Source organism: Ischnura elegans, chromosome 5 (genome assembly GCF_921293095.1).
Source record: "Ischnura elegans chromosome 5, ioIscEleg1.1, whole genome shotgun sequence".
Taxonomy (NCBI): domain Eukaryota; kingdom Metazoa; phylum Arthropoda; class Insecta; order Odonata; family Coenagrionidae; genus Ischnura; species Ischnura elegans.
In genome coordinates this window covers 80,034,530-80,061,959 of record NC_060250.1, presented here as the reverse complement: position 1 = coordinate 80,061,959, position 27,430 = coordinate 80,034,530, and the positions used below count along the sequence as shown (strand labels likewise).

Genomic DNA, 27,430 nt, shown 5'->3' with positions numbered 1-27,430 from the left:
AAGAAGCTCCCTGCCTCAAATTTACTCGCCGAAAATTTTGTGGATGAATAATGCTTTTTAGCTGAGTTATGAATCTTTAAAAATAGACCTTCATCGGCTACTTGAAAACACGACGTCATCGGAGCGTGACGTTACGGCACGGTATCCACTGATGACAGACTGAGGAAGTGTACATAGGAAATCGATCTACGAGAGCTCAAATGCAAATTAGGCGAAAATAATTGCTGTTTTTGCTTCAAAATGCAGACTGTGAATATTTTAGGTTGCCAAGGCTTTGTTGAAGAAAATAAAGGGGAATAAAGGGGGTATAATTGCCATGGGAATTAAAAAACCTGGATAGCGTAGTGGTCTGCGCAGTGGCCCGGAAAGCCAAAGGTCCGTGGTTCGGTCCATGGGAATTTTTTCTCATGGCAATTGTTGTAAATAAAGGGGATTGTTTGGGGAGATTTGGAAGGATTAAATGAAGATAAGTCGGTTGCAGATTGTGATCTACGTTGGGTACCCATATCATTTGGTTGGTGGAATAAGTGTATTGCAGCATGGATATTCAATAGAAAAACGTGAGAAAACTATATATATCGTATTTAGTGGCCCGCCGCTCTAGTGCCTCTAGTTTCTCGCCGGAAAAGATTTTTTCTTGCGCCCCAAAGGACAAAAATAGGAGAAGAAAGTGGTTTATGACCTACGGAATGGAGTTAAATACTTTATTTACAATGTCAACGGGATGTTTCTCAACGTAGGTACACTCTTGAATCAGGGTTACCGTAGGGTTTTATCAAATCACCAGTATTTCTTGGATGGTCACCAGGATGTATCACTCATTTCACCTAGTAAACAACCCTAGATATGTAGTACCTAATAGTCCACCGATTTCAACATTATATGTATAAAGGAAGATGGCTATTCATGAGAATAAATACCGATTACGATTAAACCACGGGTAAAATAAGTTTTATACGAGAAATGTGTGGCTTTTGGTAAGGTAAACTAAGTATTTGCTGCTGTGATGCCCATAAAGTTCGCTGCAAGTCAACGCAAAATCTAAAATTTCGTATCGTTTCTGCAGTGGGTTTCTGTTCAAAAACAGGAACTTGAGTACAGATTAAATAGTATTTAAAAGTTATTTCTGTGTCTATCAAATATTTTTTTACCTTTTCACGATCATTAGGATCTCAACTCCGGCCGATTAAGGAAGAATAACTAAGTTCCGAATGGTAGGTAACTAAGTAAGTACATAAGATATATTTTCAGCTAGTAATGGATATATTAAGTCTTAATGGACAATAAATAAATATTTAAAAACGTTCCTAAAATAATTTTCATTAATGGCATAATTATTTATATACCTTATTTTACTCCCGCATCACGCTAGTGACGAAGCAATCACTGTTTTTCAGAAAATCAACCGCAATAAGGAAGTCGACCAAAAGTAAACTGAGGTATTGTGCTTTCTTAAATCCCTCTTAAGTCAATTTGTCCTTTTAGGAACTACTACAAAGCTCGAAAAAGATTTTTATTTCGATATCCTGTATTGAAAGCTCTATCATTCTTCTCTCTTAGCAAAGTGAATGGTGTTCCGTGCGATGACGTCAGAAGACGTTTCTGATCACGTGACTTCAAGCGATATTTGAGCATTTTTAATTAGCCTTCATTGGCGTTTGTGGAATACTAAAAGAGTTTTTGCTTATATATTTGGACTCGTGAGAAAATTTTCTATTCAATGAGACTAACTAGCATGATGAACAAATTTCATGCATGTTCCCAATTAGGAATATAAATAATCATAGTTTAACTTCGCTTTGACTAAATTGAAGTTTTTAAAGACAAAAGTCACTCACCTTTGTGCGTGATGCTTGACAGAGCACAATGATAATGACGAGACCACTCGTGTTATAACATGAATCAACAATATATTCATGACCTTGGCGAGATCGTCCTCCATGTAAATCATATTAATTTGTTCAAAAATCGCAAATGTGAAGGGGGTACGCAGTAAGCAAAATGGAACGCAGTGATGAGCCCAAATGCTTCTAAGGTAGAACGGTGATAGGTGTTCAGTTTAAGTCGAACAATTTCCAATATTTTATTTCCTGCAATAACTTCTTTTGCCACACTAGCCGGATATTCCTCTTGATAATAGGTCCGTTGGTTTTGTTGGCTTTGACATTTTCCACAAACAAACTGTCGGTAACAATTTTTTCAATACCTTCCGCCTCGGTGGAAACATTTTGAATGCAAAGATATTGAAGCAGAGCAAAATTAAATTGAGCGATAATATTCACCACACTCCATATAGTCAATGAAATGGAGGTCCATATTTCCCAGTTTCTTCTCAAAACAAAGGAGTAGCTTAAGGTGGCTGTGGAAAGTAGGTACAATAATAAAACAGTTATCAGAAACTTTCCAAATTCGTCGAGTTTGATGATCATTTTTTCACCGTTTGCCTGAAGTCCGAGGTTGGTGAGATTAAGTATCAGGTGACCGATTTTCCTTCGATAGCACTGAAACCATGTGAAGACCACAAACTGAGGGCATCATATAGCAAAACCCAAATCCACTGGAGCTGAAACCAAAATGTAGGCATTTCTTCTGTAGCGTATTCTTTTTTGAGCTCAATGTAGTCTACTACCAACGATATGCAGGAGAAGAATACACCTATGGCAGCCACTGATATTCTATATCCTAGATTCAAAGTCGTCCAGATCCCCTGTTTACCACATTCCGGATGTATAAGATCCTTAATAGACATCCCAGGCACTCTTAAAAATGTCAAATAGGTATATTATAGATCTGGGAAACATTGAATATGTTTCTTACGGATTGGGGGACATTCGGTGAAGCTCCATAGGCTTTTGTACTCCTTCGTGCAATGCTCCTCCTTTCACAGAGTGTGCGATTTATCTTTCATGGGTTATTGATTTAATATGAGTGATTCCCCCTTATAAATCGCTAAATTGCGTGGCCCATGAAGTACGACGGAATGGTCACCAGGCTTAATACAATGGCTGCCGCCACAAGAAGGAAATGAGTAAGGAAATATAACGGGGCGCGTCGAAGAATGGCGGCATATCCCGACTGGCGTGTGAAGCAGCATGGCATGATTGCAATTAAAAGGATTGCGATTGAGATAAATACGTCAGCTTGCTTATTAAATTGAGAATATGGCAAATGAATGAGGTAGATATTACTTGAGCCATTTTTCTTGGACTCACCATGGCCTGAGACTCATTGTCAAGTAAAAAAAATGTTTTCAATCCACAACGGGATTGCTAACGGGATTCCACTACCAAATGCCGAATTTGTTAAATATTTGGGGGCCACCAGTACCCGGGATCTGTCGAGGGGTAAACACATACGTGAATTATGCGGGAAAGCTAACCGTAAACTTGGATTTGTGAAAAGAATTCTCGGTAAATGCCCAAAAAAGGTGAAAGAAATAAGGTACCTGACTCTAGTGAGGCCTCACTTAGAATATGCTGCTAGGGTATGGGACCCTTACGAAGTAGGACTAATAGCTGAAATCAATCGAGTACAGCGTAGGGCGCCAGGTTTGTGATGGGTTGTTACGACAAAAAGTGCAGCGTTTCCAGTATGTTAGACGAATGAGGATGGAAATCTTTACAGGGGCGTAGATCGAAGTATAGGCTTAACTTTCATAGGCTTATAGGCTTTGCTGGTGATTGATCACCCCCTGCCAAACACCCTAGAGGTGGCTCGCAGGGTATTATGTAGATGTAGATGCATAATTCTTGTTAAGCTGAAATTGACGGAAACTTGTTAGTGTAATTCAGCTGAATGTCGCAACTTCTAGACAGATTAATGCAGAATTGTTATCTCGCCACTCATCAACTTCGTTCCGTAAGCAAACGAAGCAGATTGTACTCACGTAACTTTCAACAGAGAGACAATTGATTAAGATACTGGTTGACCAAAGATGAAATTATGTATATAAGGAGACGTGAAATTCGATATGAGGTGTACATAATTCAGTAAATGACCATTTATTTAGTAAATAAATTGAAGTTTTATAAAATAATTTGAATTCGTTTTGCCTCATAACCTCAGGACATGTTATCCCTGGTAATTCATGTCCAATACCTAAAATTGGAGTAGTTGGAAATGCATTACCTTTAAATATAGAAACATACTTATTGAAGTATTACTTTTTCTGCGATAAATTTTCTGAAATAATACTTTTTATTCATTATGGCTGCGAGGATCGTATGTATTCGAAAAGATGGAAGATTAAGTTTCGAGTGCTTCTTTTTTTTAAGTACATCGAGCAGCTAGCTTATAAGGAAAACCTATTGATTAATACGTATATATTTCGAAGTACTGCATGGAGAACATGGCTTTGTACGTAGTCACGTGAATGGGCGCGAAATTTTTCACACCAATGAAGAAGTTCGCCATGAAAAAGTATTGGCTTAGCGTGACTGCGCACAAAGTCATTTGTTCCATGGAGTGCTTTTTAATAGCCGTCGCCGAATTGCGAAATATTATGATTTGTTTCTCCGACAGTGGCGTGCTAACCACCTCCGTGCCATGTTCCATAGAGTGGGCTTGTGACGTCAACACCTTTTTCAACTAAAACCCGTCTCGAAGTTCGCTCTGTGGGGCTGACCTGGTGGTGTAAATGCCTCCACGCCTGAACAGTAATTGGAAGAACCGGGATCGAATTCCCAGCTAAGCTAATAATTTTTCATGGCAAACTTCATCCTTGGTGTATGAAACATTTATTCCGGTCTATATTTATTGTGAGGAAGAGATGAATCTGTGGAGGGGACAAAAATGCAACTCAACACATTTTAAGATAAATGTTTTGACAGTTAAGCCTTTAATGATCCAATGTGCCTAATGAATGTACGTGTTCGTTAACTCTTCATGAATTATTATTATCATCCATACAGTGCATATCTTCGATTTCTGTAGTATTAATTGCCAAGAATTCTTCATGTTCTTCTATTTTCTCTTTGGTATTTGCTTCTATTATCTTTCCCTTGATTTTCTCATTTACAAAAACTGACCTTGATGATCAAGAAATAAACTAAAATAATAAGAATGAGATCACCCTCATGATAGACTACCTTCCATTTTTGGCAAACCAGTGCTGATTACTTTAACCACTATCTTCCAGAAACTCATTAACAGGCTGCATTTTTTAATAGAAATTTCTCTTAATGCAATGTTGAAGTTATTGTTTTTTATTTTATTACACATTGTACACTGTACAGTGTGCTGAAAGTAGGCTATTTCTAGGTGGCAGCACTAGATTTGCACATGAATAACAAGTATACCTATTTAATTAAAATGTAAGGTACGCAAAAACACCTATAGTAAAGAATGATGCATTAATTCTAATACCATACAACTAACAAACGAACATTGACCCAAATAATCCAATTTCAAGCACTCCATACAATAAATTTATTCTAATACCATACAGCTAAAAAATGACCCAACTGACCCTATTTCGAACACTTCATAATAAATCACTATGTTATCAATGATCTACAGGCAGTTCGTTCCATTCCTTTATTCCTCTGTGTTAGAAGGATTTTTTTTTCAAAATTTCTGCTTTCTGTTTTTTTGGGTTGAATTTCGACCTTAATTATCGAGCCTAATTCTAAGCTTAGCCATAGCTCCATGTGAAGTAATTAGTTGGTGTTTTGAAACTTCCCCAGCTGTGTATCCTATTTTTTTCCCGATTAACTACCAACGCTTCCGGTTTCTAGTACGTTGACAAATTTTACATCCGCGCAATGCTGTGCACTACAACCACTTATTATCGACGTTCATAATTCGTCGTCGTTCTATTGCTAAGAGAAATCGCTTTCACTACTAAATATCATTTCAAAGTTATCGGAATGTTGTTACCACCTAAAAACTGATTACAGTATACTATAAATGGTGTTCAAACAGTCAATAACTTATGATTTTACTGATAAGTTGAAGTATTTACTGACAGAACAATACTGGCGATGCCATTGTCCTATTCTAAGAAGGCTAGCATTTCATGTTCCTGAACCCCGTCTTTTCTTCGTAAGCTACATTTATTGATTATACGAATCCTCCAAAATGCGCATTTGCTTCACGTCAAAAATGTCCATTCAGCGCCTCTTCGTGGTTCCTCCTCAATACATCATTCCTTTTTCTTTCCCAAGCGCTGGAAGTGAGAGTCGGGAGGTTGAATGTGAGAATAATAACGTGAAGGCGATTGAATGTGCTCTGAGAGCTTTTGAAGAAAGGGAAAGGGTTTATTTACACTGAACAGGTTTACCAATTCATTTAAATTTTTCAATTCTCGATCATTGGTGTGGTCGATTTGAAAACTTATCGATGTAATGGGCAGTAACAGTCGATAGTGTGCTATTTCTGCCATGACTCAGTATAGCTTTAGATGTGAAAGGAATAGTTTTCTGGAAAGGATAAAAGTGAATAGAAAAGATTGCGATAATTGTTATCTTATAATCATACACACACATATATAGCAACCTATGCGTTTCATTCTCAAGAATTTAAGACAAAAGTGACTCTATACTGTTTGAACTTCTTAATATATGTCATTGTCCAGAATAATTTTTATGTTATCAATGAGAGAGGCTAACTTTGTTTGCAAATAGTTAATCAACGAATTAATTAAATTCATTTGACAACTGGATGTGAGCACATATTCCAAAGAGATAATAGATAATAAAGCTAGATAATTTTTAAATGTATTCGTGACTAAGTGTTTATGGATACGAAATGAAGTATTACAAAGGTACGTCAAGATTGAAAAATTTGGATCATTATATTTTTGCAGAACATTTACCATCTTTTTTCAAAACTTTAGTATTCGAAAGGCTTTACTCATAATATTGCCTTAAGTGAGAGCACTTAGGAAACAAAGTGGTAAAGGTAGCAAATATATAGTTATTTAGTATGCATCTTCCGATAAGCTTTCCCCACTGGCCATTGACACGGTGAGGTAGCGTTAAAATCTGCGGATGAAAATGAGAAGTACTAAGAAATTCATTTCATGGCAATTATTCTAAGTTTTTAATGGCCATAGTCATTTCATTTTATAAGATTATTGAATTAAATGGTGAATATTATCTCATTTCCAGCTCTGCAGGGAAGCTGGCTGTGGAAAGGAACGCTTGAGGTTGTATCCATTAAATAAAAAAATACTGAAACAAAGTGAAGGCCATATACGATAACTTCTATCACAATTGAATTGTTACGACTTACAAACTTTTTTCCCCAGGTAATATGATTTGATAATGATTATTGACTTGAGAACATACTCCGTATATTCTTGGATAATTTTAATCTCATACACAAAAAATTCCGCGACGGGATTTTCCTTAATAGTAACGAATAGCCTCAATAGTAAAGGCCTTCAACAATTTTTTTCACAGTGGCAATCTTAATGCGCATGAGTTCAGGGCATACTGAATACTTATGTCATGAGTCACGAAATACACTTCACGTCTATTGTTTTATTTTAAAGATAAACGGGGTGTTTTTTCCCTAAGAATATTTTAGAGGTAATTTTAGATATTTGCTGCATTGATATTACCATAAGATGAAACCATGTTCTTAAAATGTTTTTTTTATTACCGCAACACTTTTAAATCGCATTTTTCCACAACTTAAACAACTTTCAGCGCTTTATCTTTCGTGATTATTTTCAGTCCACGCGTTCACGCTTTCTTTCGATTTGATTCCTATATGGTGTCACGCTTATGAGTAGAATATTAGACTAGAAGGAATAGTGCTGCTTATTGTTTTGCGTCGATCTCGACATCGGAAAGCAATCGTTTGCTCCCTTGGTTGTCACGCTAGCGAGATGCGGCTTTTAAAATGGCGAGGAAGTGGTACGTTCAGACTACGTGTTATAACTACAGATGTAATGAATCAATTTTAGTGCATGAATAAATTTGTATTGTGACATGTATGTGCATAGGTCTTGTTTACTATTTCCTACATTATCTAGAATTAAAATGTCAGTTAGTAATTTCACTTACTCATAATTAGAAATTGCTGAGAAATTACGAATTTGCTCAGTAATTAATTCATCACTTAATTGTAACAAATAAATGAAAATTTGAAGTGGCACAGCTAAAATAACATCCGAAAGCTAAAAATATATTGATCCATAAATACACTCCCTTGACGCTCAGAATAAAATTGGTGCGGTGCTTCGTAATAGCCATTTTATTTTATACAGTGAAAACTTGGATGATAAAGAAAGCATCGATGAAAACTAGTCTGAAAGACTGAAGACTGAAAACAACGACAATGTTTTTCTTGAGACGGATTTTCAAAATTTTATGGATCATAAGAGTTTCCAACACTGAGGTTCTGCAAAGAACAGGTCTTGACCGGAGTTAATTGAGAAGAGGAAATTCTGATTTCTAGGTCACATTTTAAAAGGGAACAAATACGATGTCCTTAGTCTGGTCTTGGAAGAGAGAGTTGAAGGAAAGCGCAAAAGAGAGAGAAGAAAATGTTCGAGGGCGCAAAACATCAAAGATTGGAGAGTCAGTAGAGTTACTGGAGCCTAATTCAACGGTCAAGAGAACGATACTGGAGGAGCCAACTCACTGAATAGTGTACGGCATAAAGGAGAAGAAGAATAACAATAAATAAAGTATTTTATGAGTGCTTCAAGCACCCCTATTCGCGGCAATCTTAGAAGTGATTGACACTTAGGGGTGAGCATATCTTAAGCCCGTTTCACATGGTAGGGGCGGTCCGCGCTACGCGCGCGAGGCCCGGAAGCGGTTGCCTTTGTTCACATAGGCACGGACGACATCCGTCCGCGTCCGGCAAAATGTCAGCTGTGCGTAGCTTACCAAGGTAGAAGAACATCATTTCTGCCAAGAGCAATTCAAGCAAATGCTGTATATCAGGTCAGAAAAAAGGAAGAAAATTGCCCGTAGAAGGAGGTTTTGGGATGCACCCTATTGTGGCGCAAGGAAAATTAAAAGCCGCTTTTGTTACCACAGTCACTGAGATTCGTGCTGATGAATATAAGTGTTTCAACTATATTCGCTTGTCCTCTCCCTTTCGTCATACATAATGAAAAGATGCACTCGTAATGTTATCTGCAAGCTCGCTCTATTTCCAATGCTTGCTCCGCATTAGCCGTCCGCGTTCATGTTTGGGCTCAAACCTGTCTCTGCAGCCGAACGCGCGCGGATGATCCGCGGGGCGGAGGGACCACGCAATGGAACATTATCCGTGCGTGCAGCGTGGACCGTCCGCGTCCACGCTGAATCTTGTCTTAGAAGCCTTATTTTACTATAGGATTCTGTGGTGATGTATGGGTGAGTAATTGCATTTTGTAATCTGTACTTTCCCAGTCCTAAAGTGTGCTAATCCTTTATAAATGTTTACATATATCTCAAGATTTCTATTAGCATAACATCATAATCTTATAGCAATTTCACTGTGATAAGGAACTTAGCAAAGCTAAATGTATTTGTACATAACTACTATGAAAATGTTTGATTGGAAATGATGGAATGCCGAAAATCTGGATCAAAGCAGAATGAATACTTAACCTGCCTTGAACTAATTTACACTCAGTTGATTAAAAAAATGCAGCGTTCGATTGATTTTAAATTGATTGAAAACCTTTCGGAAATTTGATATGCTGTATGGCATATTTTTTTCTCGGTTTAAACTCTTCACTACATTTATCTCCCTTGTAAAACTCAATTAGAATGTATGATCTTAGATTTTCCCGGCGTATCAGTTGCAGAAAGGTTTCTCGGGTTTTCCACCGGTTGATGTCGTCCATGTCTCCCAATTAGAATGCCCAATTAATGCCCAATTAGAATAGTTGCAAAGACATTTCAATTTGAATTTCAGTGAGTTACAGCGGAGAGAGTATTAGAATCATGTTTTCAAATCCACCGCAATTTTTAGATATTTTCAATTTATTTTTTTATGGACGAGTCGATTTCCCTTTTTTATTTCGATTCCAATTCCGATTCTTTCTAATTGATTCTCGTTTCCGATTATAACTCAAACTAACAGGTGGAATATTGATATGTCAGTAGCTGTCATTAAAATTTAAGCATTTAATGGAATAAAATAGCAAAGACGCTACCTAAGTCAACCGAAAAGTATATTTATAAAAAATTGCGAATTATTTTTATAGTAATATATGCTCAGCTTTAATTAATAATAAATGCCTTAACTTTTTCAGACATAAAATGTCAACTTAATAATGTAGAGTGCACAATGGCTCAGGTGTGTGGCGGCTTATAGTCTACTTTCAAAACATTTATCATATTGGAATCGATGGAATCGGAATCGACTTTAGGCGATCAATTCTCAATTCCGATTTCGTACCCGAGAATCGCTGGAATCGAGGATCGATATTTGGAATCGACTCATCCCTTGTATTTTCAGAATGGAAACGGATTCACTAATAAGTCCTCTATTGTACTAATTTTGAATTTATTTTTAACTGGCGACTCGTTTTTTTTTTAATTTTGTAACCATTGTATTTATTCTATTAACCATGGTAAAAATCTACTTACCTCTCTCATAGCGATGTGGCAAAGTACTATGGAAAAGACAGGCCCGAATAGGTAAGTGAACAATATATACATTTTTCCCACGACATCCATTGCTGGTTGGCTCCATATATGCACATTTATACTGGTAAACAAAGAAAATGTGACGTGAGTGACGCAATAAGCAATTTGGAACACCGTCACGAGCCCGAAAATAGATCCCATCGAATGAAATGATGATCGCAGATCCAAGCCCATCCAAGTCAGTATTTCTACTTCGCGGAGTTGATTCATCTTTTTCAAACGAGATTCCTCGCGAAGAAATGTTTCCCTGAATTCGTAAGAAACGTCCATTGCCCCATGTCCTCTGTCAGGAACCATCCCTTTAACTCTTTCGTTGAGCACGAACACTCTTTGCCAGAAAAGATAAAGCACTAAGGAGAAGTAAAATTGGAAATTTATATTCCCAACGGACCACACGAATAATGAAAGACAGGTCCAAATTTCCTCAGCATATTCTTTCACGATTACGTAGGTGTAGAGACTCATAAAAACAATGTTAAGCAGAACAAAGAATGCTAAGCATAATCCAAATATTTTCAGCTTGCTCGGAAAGTTTTCGACGGTTGATACTTTAGTGTCCTGGAGTGAGAGACTACATATCAGTGCACTGAGTTTAGCGCGTCGTAACAGGAAACAACCGTACACCGATACTCCGATAACGTGGTGCACTAACAACCAGGTGGACTGAAATACGGCCCAGAACGCCGGTGTATCTCCAGTTGTTTTCCAGTCGCGGTAGTCTTGCTTGTGGGACATGAAAGAGAAAAACAAACCCCCACAGATCACTAGAATACGGTATGCAGGGTTAAGCATCGTCCCTAGAGTCACCTTATCCAGACTTGGAACCAGCAAATCAGTGATGGGCATTCCTGACATCTGAAACAAGCCCAGCAAAGGTCTTATTGATTTATATATATTCCTATCCATCCTTGTTTAGGCGAAAAGCTGCAAAATACTTGAAACGATGCACTTGAGGAGTGTATGGCTTTACTATGTCCTCTTCGATATACCTTTTTCTAGAGTGAAAGGACTGGGTGATTCCATATTGATTCGCTTTCATGCAAACTCTCATATCCTAACATTCTGCACGCGATACAAAGAATTTTCAAATGCAGCGTGTACTAAGTAATAACTAGGCTGCCAAGAAAAAGGGTATAAGGTATGCGTTTTTTTGCCGGCACGAAGAGCAGTTTGGAATTGGTGAACTTAAAATCGTTAATCTGCTCTACGAGCGTCATTGATGATATTTCTGAGTGCTGAGGTAAGTGACAAGAGAGAAAGTTTTTTTGGGTCAAAACCAGAATTCATTTGTCACATAACACTTGATGCAGCTCTTAAAATGATAAAAAAATATCATGAAAATATTGGCAAAGTTTAGTTGTGAATAATTTTGTCGTCTATTGATTTCAAGATAACAACTGGCAGAAAAAAATTGTATATATTATAAATGTCTTTTTTTATTGAGCTCTGGTCCAAGTTTTCCTTGTACTTTTAAAACAGGAGGAAGAAAAGGAGTGATTAAAATTTAAACGTCGCGGCAAACAGAAGAAAAGTGTAAATATAAGAATTTATTTCACTTTCATCCAACATAAAAGGTTGATCTCTTCTGGCAATGACTCTTAATTTAAGCTGCAGTTAAAATTAAAGAAGTCTCTTCCGTCACCTAAGAAATATTTTCAGTCTAATGTGCTCTGATATGCTCTTTTAGAAAACTGATTTCTTAGCCAATCATCCGGTTCCATCCTCATCTCCAATTCTCACGACGCGTTTTCTTTTAGGTGCTACTTGTCAATCGGCATATAAGATATTGATAAGTGGCTCTTAGGGCCAGAAATAAATCACGTTTCAAATGATCTGACGTTTGGATAAAGTATTTCTGAACAGCATGATATTTTCCAGTAACAGTTCCTGATAAAGTATTTCTCAACAACATTTTTGAGCACCATGTAATAAAGTACTGTACCACATAGTCTCCTACGAATTTTTTACCTGATAATTTATCATTTCAATTCCAAATCTAATTTCCGTGGTACCATTGCTTAACTTCAAAGGAATTAGGAACAGTACTCACCTGTTTCTCAGTTAATTGGCAGAAGATGATGATGACCAAGTATCCGATGAAGTATGCAGGAATAGCAAGGACGTTCAATTAGCTAGTTTCCCCTGTCAGGCGTATATCGTTAGTTATAAGAAATCGATGTACCCTAATTGAATCGCCGTTATAAATCCAAAAATTTCATTGGTTGAACGACACGAATAATGCAATTTCAATAGAGTTAGAGCTAAGTAGTCCATTTCTCTTAGACGACTAGCGTTTTTCATTTTCGTTTCCCAAAGCCCAAGGTTTCTAGCTATACCATTGGCTATGCTAATGCTTCGTGAAGTACCCCAGGTTATTATTTTTTTGACACTTATCCTCAACGTTAGAACCTTTTCATGAGTAAGATACAGAACCATTACGAAATGCAATTGAAAAGTCATGCTCCATAAGCTGGTGTTCGATACTGCAACAGCGTTCCAAATTACCATCAACGAAATATTAAACACGAAGCATCCGTATGCCACCAGGTGCGCAAGTTTGAAATATATAAAGAATGTGAGAAATATTCCAAAAACACGCAGTTTTCGTCTACTCTTTTGCTCATTTTGCGCTTCCAATCCGAGAGTCGTGAGGTCATTAATCAAACAACCCAGTTTGTTGCGATGGACATGAAACCAAGCGAATTCTAAAAATCCGATACTATGATGTTGGGTCATCCAGCCCACCTGGAATATGCACGTAAATAGCGTAATTTTTCCTTCCCGATAACTTACGACAGATTGTTCGTTAGTATGAATTAACGACATGTAGCAGAAAAAAAGCCAGCAGTGGCCACGAAAATTGTGTAACCTAGGTACAGTGATGGGCATTGATTCACTTTACTCCCTTTTCTGACCAGAAGATCCCAAACGGACATCCCTAGTAGTTGGAACATCCAAAGATGAAATACCAGGGGCCTGATGAACTGGTTATCCGTCATTGCAGGATTCAAAAGTGGGATTTTAACGCTAAATATACCAGCGTCCGTCTTCGATGCGTAATGTGCTGCTAAAAGTTATGCAGTTGCGAGAAATATACACCACCTGGTATCGATTTATTAATCTTGAGTCACTTATCATTTCTCTCGACACGCAATAATTGCGATATCCTATTAATATGGCACGAGATAGAACTAAGATGATAGAGAGCCCCTTTATCGGTGAGTGATGACGTGCCTACTCAAAATTTATATTAAAAAGATATGTATCCCCATTTGAGTGTGCCTTATTGGTACGACTTTTTCCAGGTATAATAAAAGCCTGAATAAAAACACAGTGAAAGAAAACTGAGAAATAAAATCTCGAAACCGGTTTTTATTAACCAAATTGGACGAGTTTTGGGTCAGCTGATTTCATGCATGGAGAATTATTCACCACAGTTTAGATAACAGCAAGAGTTGAATTCTCTCTTTCAGTGCTTCATCCAGAGGGCTCACTTTAGCAGGCGCAGTAAACGCCATCTAAAATTAAGCCACAGGCAGAGATAGATCAAAATGAAAATAGAGTATTATGCGCTGATGACCGATGATTTGCCAAGTGGTCAATGCCCAATCTTAAGTTTATTTCAAAAAATTTTAATATTAATATTGGTTTACAAAAATGGTAGTCACTGCCATGAATAGGTATACCATGGGTATACTATCCAAAAGTGGGCCAAATAAATTAATAATATAAAAACCGTTGTTGCGTAACCAACTTTTAACTGGTATGGGATAAGTAAGCAAGTACGAGGAGAATGATTTGGCGTGATTCAGATGAATGGAGGAATTGGATTTACTCAATAAAGCCTCAGCCACACTCGGAGACTGTGTTTGCAGACAGTCAGCGGACTGTGTGCCGGCTGTGCAGATTTGCCTGCAGATAGTATGCCGATACAGTATTTGATACCTACACGTCGCCGACTTTTTTGCGTTCACAGTAGCCGCCTTTAGCAAGTGTCTTAAGGTCATTCTTTTGCTTTACGCTCAAAACTTACTTTCAGACCTTCGATTAGAATGGTGCAGATTTCAAAAACATTACAAGAATCTTCGCGGGATTTTGAGAATTTATTATGGCTCGCTGGGCGAAATGAAACAAAGAAGTCAACCAGACGATAGATCATAATGCGCACGATGTGTGTTCCTACGGGAAACTAGCGTCTTTGCAGTCTTAGGACAGTAGGTGGTTGTATTCGGTGTCTTGTCAACAGACATATCCATACAGGCAGACTTGAGATAAAATACTAGTACCTAATCTACGTGTTTCCCATTCGTATGGGATATACAAAAAAAAACATGTTTTGTCTACAGAAACATGCAGGCTTGTCGGCCGGATTTCAGCAGATTGTCTAGAAGCATCGTCAGATACAAAAGGAAAACTGTGGAGACAGGCGACCGGCAATTTTTCCGCGGATAAGTCGGTCAGTGTGGGGGAGGCTTTAGGGCTTCAATCAGAAGATTAATTGTGTGGATGAGGGTGGAGTAATTCTAGTCTAAGTTATAGCCAAATGAATTTAAAACAGTCATGGTAGAAGGACTTGTTCCTTGTAGCCTTTGGGACGCCTTGCAGGGCAAGGGTTTAATTAGTAATGCTTCTGCAGGGAATTGCGACCCGTTATCGCATCACGATTAGTAGCAAGATACTCTAATCACTTGGCTAACTAGCTCCTTTAAAAAAAATGAAAAATATTTCGAACCAGCTTCGAAAAAAATCTTGGTAAACATTTTTTCCCTGGAAAAGATGATGCACCAAGGCGAAGTAAAATGCTAGCTGAAATTCCGTGAAGTCCATATAATTAATGAAATTGCATTCCATATTTGTCCTTATCCACCGGATTGAGGCTTACATATTTATTATAACGCATCAAAGAGGTGTGTGCCCATTATAGGCCATGAAAATTAAAAGTGAGTTGAAGTGAAAAACAAACCCATAACTTCCCATCCAGTTCATGGCCAAAGATTATCGACAGCCTCATGAAAGTGATGCCATCAACACTCCAATGCATCAGTGAAGAAGCATGCATATTTTAGCCACTTTTTTGCGTTTATGCAAGCAAAAAGTACAATGAAACCCAAGTGCTGCAAATAGAGGAACATTATGCACGATCCAATTTCTTTTATTTTATCTTTATATATTTATATGATTATGTCACGTGCCGCAAGAGCAAAAAATACTCTCACAAAAAAGTGACACTTTCTGTGAAAGTAATGAAAATAATTGTGAAAAGCAGGCTTATGTAAATGAAAAAGTAAAAGTAAAAATTTGAAGCCGTAGACGAGACCTGAAGTGACATTCATGTGTAGACCTGAAGTGAATTCAAAGCCAGATTCATTGACCGCTACGGATCCTTGCACAGCTGGTGACCAAGTTGGAGTGTGATTTGATACGTGGAGACCGGTTTCACTGTAACGTGGAAACTGCTCCCTAATGGAGCTTCTTGTAGTAATATAAACTCTATGGCTAGGATGATAACGCTAGTACAATACGAGGTATTGTCGAACCACTGTGGAAAAGGTAGTGGAAAATGTTAAGAAGATTTTTCTTGGCTTTGAGTGGGTACCTATTTCGATTGCAAGGGGCTACGAGAAATAGTAAAAAAATATTCATTAATGTAGGAAGAGTTCTCGGGTTTCCAGCCGGGTTCAAGGGTTTTTCTGCCCCGACGTTTCGAAGGCTAAGTCTGCCATCGTCTTCAGGGTGAAGGCTAAGTCTGTTATCGTCTTCATTCACCCTGAAGACGATGGCAGACTTAGCCTTCGAAACGTCGGGGCAGAAAAACCCTTGGACCCGGCTGGAAATCCGAGAACTCTTCCTCCAGTCTATTCGCCGGGAAAACCTTAGATATTTCAATATTCATGAAGTAGTAGGTTATATTGAAATATCGGCTACTAGTTCCCTGCTGCTACGCAAAGAGTTACTAATGAGCGTTAATACGAGGCTTCGATAAAAAAATACTATTCTAAGCACGGTAGAATAGAAAAAGTTTAATACCAAGGCTACCTTAATCGCCTAAATCCACCAACCACCGTCACAATAAATGAAATATATAGTCTACTAGCTCTCTGTGGCTTCTAAAAGAGTTATCTTAAACGTAAATACGAGGCTCCGATAAAAACACTATTCTAAGAAGGTAAAATAGAAAAAAATGAAAAACCTTGGTTACCTTAATCTCAAAAAATCTCACCAACCACCGTCAAAATTAATGACGAAGTATAGCATTGAATGGTAACTGGAATTATTTTAATAAAAGTGCATTTAAATATTACTTAAGGCGTTATCATCCATTTATACCAACGAAATGATAAGAGAAATCAGAAAATATCCAAAAAGCCAATGATTTCTCAATGTGTTTTCCTTGGGTAACTGCTTAGAATCCTTAGAGCTTTACTTCGAAATTTAGCTGATAGCTGTTGTCTCTTTTGCCACGCATCATACTTTACATCACCCGAGTCCGCATTTTTGGTGAATTCCTCATTTTCCTATCACAGTGCTTCAAACTCCATTGTACGAAATCAGCCTAGAGGTAAAACTTTCGATTTCATAAAAAATTGCCATTTTACTTCATTTTCATAATACTTCCAATAATAATAATTCAAATGAAATTTATGTAGAATAAAAGCACCTTTTATTGAAAGAAACCAGAGTCAAGCTTGGAATAGAATGTCTATGAGAGTAATTTTTTTCGAATTGTGCCAGATAAAATGCAGTATATCTCCAGAGCTGTACCATTGATCTCAGAGAAATTTTCAATAATGAAAGAAGATACTTTTTTTCCAAAAATAAGACGATTAAAAAAATATTTAAAAATAGGCACACAAATATTGTTTATGATTTTGCAAAGTTGTTACAATTGTTATTTTTTTTAATAAAAATCATTTGTGAGCCAATTGCAACATAAAACATTAACCAAATTTTTAACTAGCCAAGTAAAATTTTTCAATTCACGTAGTAATAAACTTTAATAAAATCTATAAGCTATTGATCATTTGAATGTTTTCTCAAAATAAATGGTATTTTTGGGGGCGTGCCTACCCAGAAAGAAACAGAATAAAACCATACTCATGTGAGAAAACAGAAGACATAAAAGCCTGGGCCGTCATTCCCTACGTCGCGTCGCAGGAACCACAGAAAAGATTATCAGGGCCCTAATAAAGCGCGGCGTCACCACGAGGCTCAATTGCACGAAAAAAATTGGAGACTTGCTGCACACAGCCAAAGAAATAATCCAGCACGACCTTTATAAAGATGTGTACAAGGTGCCTTGCTCTTGCGGGAAAACATACATTGGTGAGACTTATCGTTCGCTTAAGGTACGAGTACAAGAGCACCGATGGGCCACGAAGAATAGGCAATTCCAGCTGTCGGCCATATCGGAGCATGCCTGGACCCCGGGACATGACATTAAATTTGAAGAAGCCAGGATAACAGTAAAAGAAGGTAGATATTATCTTAGCCTTATCCGAGAAGTAATTGGAATAGCCCGGACGGACACTTTTGATCGGGGCGATGCACAGTGGGCGGAAATCGGAAAAAGCCGGACAAAATTACAAAATGGCTTTTTTTGAGTTATAAACTTGAAACTTCGCAGGTATACTCAAAAATGATTGAAATTTATTAATATGTACTTAATTTGACATAGATCCTACCCGTTACTGAGATACAGAGGCTCAAACGTGAGCAAATTTCCATAAAAACGCCCGTCTTCAATTTTCTCTGAAAATCTTCCAAAATAAGTGAATGGTGAAGTTATGGGTGGATTCTTGCCGAATAAAAAACCACATAATCTGTTAGCATGGTGTTTTTTCTTTAATTTTCCGTAATCTTAAAGAATACAGCCCATAAATTCTTACCGTGCAGTAACAAAATGGCGGATACTGTTTTTAGACAAAGTTTTACATTTAGGTAGAGTTTCAAATAGGTTTTCGGCAAGGTCGCGCAGAGTAACTTATATGAGAGCATTGCTTGAAGATTTTTTGAGGTCTTTATGCAGTTTTCTACGAAATAAGTTTGCGTCGCCGGAAATTGCATTGATTTTTCGATCGCGCGGCAGGGTTCTTCTCCGCGCGTCGGGAGTTGGATTAGCCGCGCCGCGGTAAGGTTATTGAAGCCGTATGGGTTTTAACACTCAAAATTCACCGTTTTTACGTTTTGCTTCAAGACACCGATTCTTAAATGGTCTATGGTGAAGACAGTGGAGGTTGTTCATGCGATGTACTTGCACGTTTCATCGAAGTTCATTTCGTTATCTTTGGATACGATCGAAGACCATGCTTCTATTAAAAGCGTTCAAACCTCGACAAAGTGAGTTGTTTTCCTGGGACTCATACAAAAAGACCTACCAGAAAGATACCAGCTGAGACCCTTATACCTTCTTCAATCACCGATCCCTGACCCTCAGGATTCTAATTTCGAAAACGGTCGTTTTATGACACCCTGAAGCGGAGCCCTTGGCCGTCTTAACGGAGGTATTCTGGGATGGGAACTTCTAGCTTTTTTAAAATGTGCATCACACCCTCAGTTTTACTTTGACATACAGATTACCATGTCTTTACACGTTTACCATACGTTCCTCCCCGTGTACGCATTAGGGCATTGGAACACCATAGGTTCGACAAATTTATTATTTCTAAATTTTACATAGGCTCCATCCGCCATTCCATAGAAAATGCCACCTCACATTATTACATGACTTGATATCTACAAAATAATATTGGAATTGGTAAAAAAATCATTCACTGGGTAAAAAATATTTGCTCCATTATTTATTGCGGAGGCTGAATTTAAGACAAGGCCCTGATGCTCTGAAATTTCTCAATGACTTCCTGACAAAACGCATCCTATGGCCATACCTTAAGAAATGGGTCGAGTTCTCGAAATAATGAATGATTTTTGTGTCGATACAAAAGTTGGCTCACTGACTCTATAACATTTCCAGAATTTGTTATGCATCACTTTCCCGATACTTCAACGACAGCCGGTTGAGTATTGTATTTTTGTAAACATCTATTCCTCTCAAATTGATTGACTAAATAAAATCCCCCCCGTAGCTTCATGCTACAAAATTCATATTATATTTGCCAGGCATTCCAGGGCGACCAAAAAAATGTCGCACCTAATGTGTTAGATCACGCAGAAGAAAATTCAAACTTTTAAAACTACTGCTACTACTGCTGAGCTTGCTCTCGCGGCATCTGTGAGTTTGAGAGAGAGGGGAGACACTGCAGCAGCTCACCTAATTGTAGAAATAACAACTACGACCCCTACTCGGGCTAAGAGAGTTCTTTCTAAGTGGAGGACGAGTGAAAAGGTCCACCCTGAGATGACAGTGGAAGAGGCACTGTCATTGATGATTGCCTCTGATTTGACCAAGCGTCAACATCGGTCTTTTCGTAGGACAGCTCTGACAATGAGCCATGGACACGAATTGTATTCCAGTTATGATAGAATAGCGATAGCAAAAAAAGGCAGCTTATAACGAAGGAATTAAAATAACTGAGACCATGTGCGAAGTAAACCTTCAAGCACCACTGAACCACACCATATTGGGAACAATAGCCTACTTAGCCACCACTTCCACCTCTCAAGAATTAAAATGTGTGGTGAACTACACATTAATCTCTAAGTACGGTTTTGATGGCAGTTCGGGCCACTCTCAATATAAGCAAATGTGGCAACAAGTGGATGCTTTAGATAAATTCCTATTCATGAGTTCCCTTGTATCTCTTAGTTTGATTAAAAAGCAGCAGGTAACAAAGGCGCTACAGGTAACGACTGAAGTTTCCACTTTCTCTTGGTTAATTACATTTATCTCTAAACTTTTGATAAAGAATTTAAATTGCATCGGAGGCACTTCTCACATATAGGCTCTACAATTTAAGATGATACTATCTGGGAAAATCCACTGCCGACGTCGACACGATTTTGTCATCCCATCCGCTTTAGGTGAAAAAAAGAGACAAAAGAAGCTACAAAATCAGAAAGACATTACCTATATCGAAAGGCAGGTGAATGGCCTTAATGATTTCAACTCTGGATTTTACACGATCAAGTTCTGTTTACTTCTGACCATGATCAACGGAAAAGTAATGCTTACATTGCTTACCTTATTTTCCTAATTTTTTCTTAATCTTAAAACCCATATAATTTACTATCCCACAGGGAAGTATAGTCATTTCGAAATTAAGAAAAACGATAGTTTTTAGTTTGCAACACACTGAAGGACAGCTGAATCATGGGGTTCTAAATCTGCGGTGCAATAGCGTCGGGTATGAATAACTTAGGAGATGTAAAATATCGTTCACCTGATATCGATAAATGTTCTGTTGGTTTGTGTACGCTGCACTGCCACATATGATTTTCTGAATGCATATTGGATATGTCGTATCGATTGGAATTTAAACAGTAGCATTTGATAATTTTGATTTATTTTAGTTAGGAAAGGAATGCTAAGAAAAGTTTCAGCTAAAATTGATAATATAAATTAAATTAACTATTTCGAAAAAGATGTTCGGGGATTTATTCAAAAACGTACTTACAGGCAAGTGGAAGTTTGAAATTTCTACGCTCCACAAGCAAATTAAAATCACTTTAACAAATTCTGCGCACTCAAGAGAACTTAACTTTCCTTCACCACAGTCCAAGTAGAACTGAGGGTATGATACACGTTTTAAAAAATCTAGAAGTTCCCGTGGAATTGTCTACCTAAACTACCCTGTCTTCATCGTATCTGCTTCAACAACTTTCTAGTGCTTACTGTCCAGGGCTCCGCTCCAGGGTGTCATAAAACGACCGTTTTCGAAATTAGAATCCTGAGGGTCAGGGATCGGTGATTGAAGAAGGTATAAGGGTCTCAGCTGGTATCTTTCTGGTAGGTCTTTTTGTATGAGTCCCAGGAAAACAACTCACTTTGTCGAGGTTTGAACGCTTTTAATAGAAGCATGGTCTTCGATCGTATCCAAAGATAACGAAATGAACTTCGATGAAACGTGCAAGTACATCGCATGAACAACCTCCACTGTCTTCACCATAGACCATTTAAGAATCGGTGTCTTGAAGCAAAACGTAAAAACGGTGAATTTTGAGTGTTAAAACCCATACGGCTTCAATAACCTTACCGCGGCGCGGCTAATCCAACTCCCGACGCGCGGAGAAGAACCCTGCCGCGCGATCGAAAAATCAATGCAATTTCCGGCGACGCAAACTTATTTCGTAGAAAACTGCATAAAGACCTCAAAAAATCTTCAAGCAATGCTCTCATATAAGTTACTCTGCGCGACCTTGCCGAAAACCTATTTGAAACTCTACCTAAATGTAAAACTTTGTCTAAAAACAGTATCCGCCATTTTGTTACTGCACGGTAAGAATTTATGGGCTGTATTCTTTAAGATTACGGAAAATTAAAGAAAAAACACCATGCTAACAGATTATGTGGTTTTTTATTCGGCAAGAATCCACCCATAACTTCACCATTCACTTATTTTGGAAGATTTTCAGAGAAAATTGAAGACGGGCGTTTTTATGGAAATTTGCTCACGTTTGAGCCTCTGTATCTCAGTAACGGGTAGGATCTATGTCAAATTAAGTACATATTAATAAATTTCAATCATTTTTGAGTATACCTGCGAAGTTTCAAGTTTATAACTAAAAAAAAGCCATTTTGTAATTTTGTCCGGCTTTTTCCGATTTCCGCCCACTGTGCGATGGCTACTACTTACATGGCAATCGGTGGAGACAAATTAAACGGGTCATAAGAGAGAAGTGGCCACCATTAGCGGGACTTCGCCCGTATATAAGGAGGACGAGCATCGTGGACCGGCATCTATGACCTGAAGAAGCTGGCAGCAGTGCCAGTGAAACTGTTGTCATCATCAAACAACCGACGCGGTGGCACTGGAAGAATGGAGATTTTTAGAACCTCGGCACCGCAGAAACCGTATGTAGTCACAACAAGAATAAAGGTAATCCAATGGGTTAAGCTACTCATCAATCGGTCATGTTTTTTTCTTGCTCTGCAAGGCGTAAGTAGTTCCACTATTATCGGAATCCGATTATAAAACTAGGCATAAGTGGCAATAATGAGTATGATGAATGGTCTCTATTTTATTCCTTTTTGCTATGAACTATCTAAAGTTAGTATTCTCTTTATTTTCCATTTTATCGTCAGGAATAGGTTCATTTTATTCAAAAATTTGGTTGCATTTAGATAATAATAGCCAGAGTAAGCCAGAGTAATTGTTGTATCTTCGTATTCGGGGTGGAGCCGCATCAAGTTGTCACTGCACGCACTATTATTCAGTCACACTGAGTGTAAAGACACGCAAGAGGCACTTCCTCTCTTTAGAAATACACACTGCGTATCTTATTATTCTCTATGCTCAAAGACAAGACTATAAATCATTTCCTTCTGCTCTATCAGTACGCGTCCGCAACCAAGCATATGACAACCCGGAGTGAACCGACTAACCTTTAGCATCATGTAGAACTACAACTTAACGTAAATCGTTCGTCGTCAGATCTACCATGGTATGGAATGAAATTCCCAGCTGAATAAAAATTTGAGCAAATGTGAGACCTCTGAATAAAAAATGTTACTAGTATTTGCTACGTCATTAACCAAATTATTTATCTTTACTTTGTGCTACGGTTATTTAAAGAGAATTTAAATATGCATGTTCTTCATGATATAGGTTCTATTACGTCATTCTAATGTGATCTTCAAATGCCACGCTACTTCATGTATTTGTTGTCATCAGAGGTACGTACCAAGAGCAATGAATGATTTTCATTTCACATGCCTGGCCGACGTTTTGGAGGCAATGCAGAAGGCAATTTCTGGAGTAACAAGGCGATCGCCTCATTGATTGGCCGCTTGATGTCCCCTAAAGATGGAATCCTGCATCGCCTCCGAAACATTGGCCTGGCATGTGAACGATGGCAACTAGACGCGGCTTCACCTCTAAGACCGAGATCGTGCAGCGATTAATTTTAAACGCGGAATTCTGCCTTATATTATTGGTAATAATTTATATGTAACTTTTGTGGACAGAAAAAGTATTTGCGTATCATAGAATTGCTTTTCCATTGTCCAATTTGGGAAAAAAAATCTTACGCTTGAGTTATTAGGAAAGGAAAAATGAATTTATCATTTTGATTCCTTATTAGATATACCTTAAAATCTCATACAAAATAAACCTAAGATGCCTCTAAGCATGCAGATAAATAATTTGATGATTTTGAATCTAAAATTGAATAAAATTAAATAGCAGAAGTGAAATAGAAACAAATAATATTGCAATATAAAGAAACTTGAAGAAATTACATGATTAAAATACATTTATAAAAAAACACGATTAATTGAAAAGAAAGATGGCCAACGGCCCATGATGTAATTTATGAAAAATTTCAAATATGGTTTATGGGAAAGTTAAAATAAGTTTAAAAGAGCATTTCACACATTAAGAACCAAAGAACGTGGTGCGCATTAAATTCGCTTATGCTAAGAGACATGGATGATATCTATGGTCGAAAGCAATCTATGTGATCAAAATTTTAGATGCGAGATACCGTAAGAACCAACATAAAAGAAATCGAAAAGAATGAGAGATGCTAAAAAATTACTCTCGTAGAATTGCGAAAAATATTTATATTGGTACATTCACTTGCAATAACTTACCTACCTGTTTTTCAGTTATCTGTCCTAGTGAAATGATCGCGACGAATCCGAACATGTACAGAAAAAAGAGGAAAGAGTTGGCAAGCAAAGAACGAAAATCAATTTTCGTAACGTCTCCATTTCTCAGCTGGTTAAATAACTGGAAAGTAGCGTTCATCAGGCTTTAAGCACACTGGAGCACTAAGGGAAATCCGAAAACCTCATTTGCTCCTCAAAATGCTGAATACAGTTCCAAGTAAAACGAATTCCAATATGAGATTACAATGGTTGTCTTTGAGGGACTAAGTCTATCTACTTGAAAATCACTCGGTTCCTTAGTGTGTAACTTCTGGAAAACTGCTGTATCTCTTCTTCGAAGAAATGCAATTTGTCTCTCCCCTTTGTTTAGCATTATTATTTTGTATAGTATCATGTAGAGTATCATAGATAGTACAATTGGAAAACTATAATCACCAAGGCCCAAAAAAAGTTCATGACCACATTTAAAGTTTCCCATGGGCGCTTACAGATAACTGTGTAATAGGCACATGAAACTGAGGCAACCATGATTGCAAAGTAAAACGCCAGACCAAATCCCGTAATCTTTAACTTTCGGATGAACTTGCCCTCCAATTCCACCTCGTGGCCAGCCTTAACTATATTTTTCGTAAGGGAAGAGAGCTTTTCACGGCGTAATTGGAACCAGACATAAGTCAAGGCTCCCATAGTAAAGTGAAACGACATCCAAATGCCTTCAAACTCTGGCCAAAAAGGTGCTATTTCCCCTATTTTGGCCATTTCCTTCCAATAGGAGTAGGTCGTTCGGGCCGCTGCGAAAGAACCCAATACAGCAGCAGACCCCAATGCAGCCCTGTAAATGGCTGCTGGCGTTCTGCATATCCCCCTCTTGAACTCACGAGACAATAGCAGATCTGCAACTGACATTCCAGGTCATTTAAATACGATCAGTAACGGTACTAGAGATGTGAAAATATGCACGCCTACTATATCCTGGGTGTCTGTATGCCCTGGCTGCCTGACTGCCGCCATCGCTGACGTAATTTAGGTATTGCCGTCAACACTACTCCATCTAATAGGAGCTAAATTTTTAATGACATATCGATCTTTCTCTTTGTACTTTCCCCAGTAACTCTGCCCTTGATGAAGTGTCGGACAATACGAGACACATTGCTGGTGTAAATGTTAAGCAGGTTATATGGCATAACTTAAATGTATTTTCAAGAATATATTTGATAAAATTTTATTTCTCTTGGCAGAAATTAATGGTTTGTCTTGAGGTGTAAACCTTTCCATTTTTGTGAAACATAAATCGGGCTATTCATTGTGCGCTACTAATATTTCAACGAATTTTATGTAAAAATTACTATTTCAAACTTAAACCGTCATATTTTTAAACATCTATTTAGATATATGCCGGCTCTGGCGCTTGCATTTCATTTACTTCTTTTACTTATTACATACTTTTTCTTTACTTACTTCGTCTGTTTATCTGTTCTTCGATGAATTCTTGTGATTGATTTTTAACCCACTTTCCATTGTCAAACCGGCTTCAAATTCTTTAAATAAAACGGCTTTCAGATCGGAACCAGATTACGATCGTCGGCCTCGGTGGCGGCGGGTTAAAGTCCTTGCATGCCAAACCACAGGACGCGGGTTCTGGTCCCGACTGTGTAAGTTATCCTCCACCGGGGCATAAATTTTTGGAGTCGCGGATCTATCTACTGTATAGTCCCCTCTTGGGTATCCAATTCACACTAGATAGAGTGGTGATTTTTTCGACTGACTTTTCCGACCCCCATTACTGCTAGAATTTTAGCCCCCACCTAGCCCTCCCCCTGTCCTTATCCTGATCCACCACTGAGATCTGCTATGTGCACGTTAGATTGTTAATTTTTGTCTAAAACCCTTTATCCAAAGGCCAAAAAATGCTGTGTTCGGGCGGTGTGAAAATAAAGGAATAAGTAAATGAAACCTTAAATATTCCTAGATCTTCTGAGGCATTATGAGAAACCTGTTTCGACAATTTTGAATTTGTTTGATTTATCAGCTTCAGGGTATATATTAATGAATTCGCTCGTCATTATTATTATTATACTACACAAATTACAAGTTGGTTATTTGCCAAGTGGTATCAATTAATATGTAATAAATGAATATTCGTCACCAAAAGGAAACTAGGTCAGTGAAATTGAAAATTTAACATGGGCAATGACATTAGTTTTCCGAGATAAATTTATTAAACCTGTTATTGATAGTATTATATTACTAGGATAGGATAACAGTTCTGCAGGAAGTCTATCACAATCATAAGTCGTCCAGTTGAGATATGAGAACTTTTTTACGCTAGTCCTTTGAGGCAGAAAGGGATTCATTTTGTATTTTTGAACTTTCCTTCCTATATAGCTGGGGTTTTCAATCTTATCTCCTAGTTCCCCCAATGCTTTCTCGGAATTGTACGGAATAGTGCGAAAAGCCTATTTATTTTATACTGTTGGTTTCATGTCATGATTGTAAGATAGCATGCGTACAAAACCGTTTCAATGATCATATTTTAGAAACAATTGTAATATTTCTAGCTTGAACTCACTCCAAATAAGCTCAAGGTATTTATTTATCAGTGAAGTAGAAGAGTGAATGAAAATCATAGCTTTTTACGTTTCATTTATATGAAATAGCTGAGAAATAGGTGTCCAAATGGAGTAACCATATCTAATTTTTGTTTTATTTATGCTTTACTATTGAATCATTCATGCTTTTGAAATCATCTGTTTCTCTGATTATTAAGAGAGATAAACATGTGGGGATAAATCTTCAGCTTATTAATTTATCGTTGAATACCATTTTCAAGAGAGGCTAATCCAAAGGATATTCATGACGATAATTATTACGATGGGAAAGCGTTTATAATTAAGCCTATTCAAAGAAGATTGATGAAGATAAATAGATGGGCCTAATTTAAAATCAAGCCCATCATAAGTTGAAGGTAGAGCCTTTTCTCAATAATTCTGAGGCAACAAAATATAATTTTTATTCTATTGAGAGATACGGGAGTAAAAACACTGATATGATATGATAATGGTGAAATTTATTTACATAAAGTTCAATCTATCAAACAAACCTG

At 37.6% G+C, this 27,430-nt stretch overlaps 1 protein-coding gene across 1 annotated transcript in view; it reads right to left on the bottom strand.

Moving 5' to 3' along the window:
- Positions 1-27,430, bottom strand: part of LOC124159736 — a 77,098-nt gene that overhangs the window by 34,983 nt on the left and 14,685 nt on the right. The window contains exon 2 of the mRNA XM_046535646.1: positions 11,254-11,456. Coding sequence (XP_046391602.1) covers positions 11,254-11,456 — 203 coding nt within the window. The remainder of the gene's footprint in view (positions 1-11,253; positions 11,457-27,430) is intronic.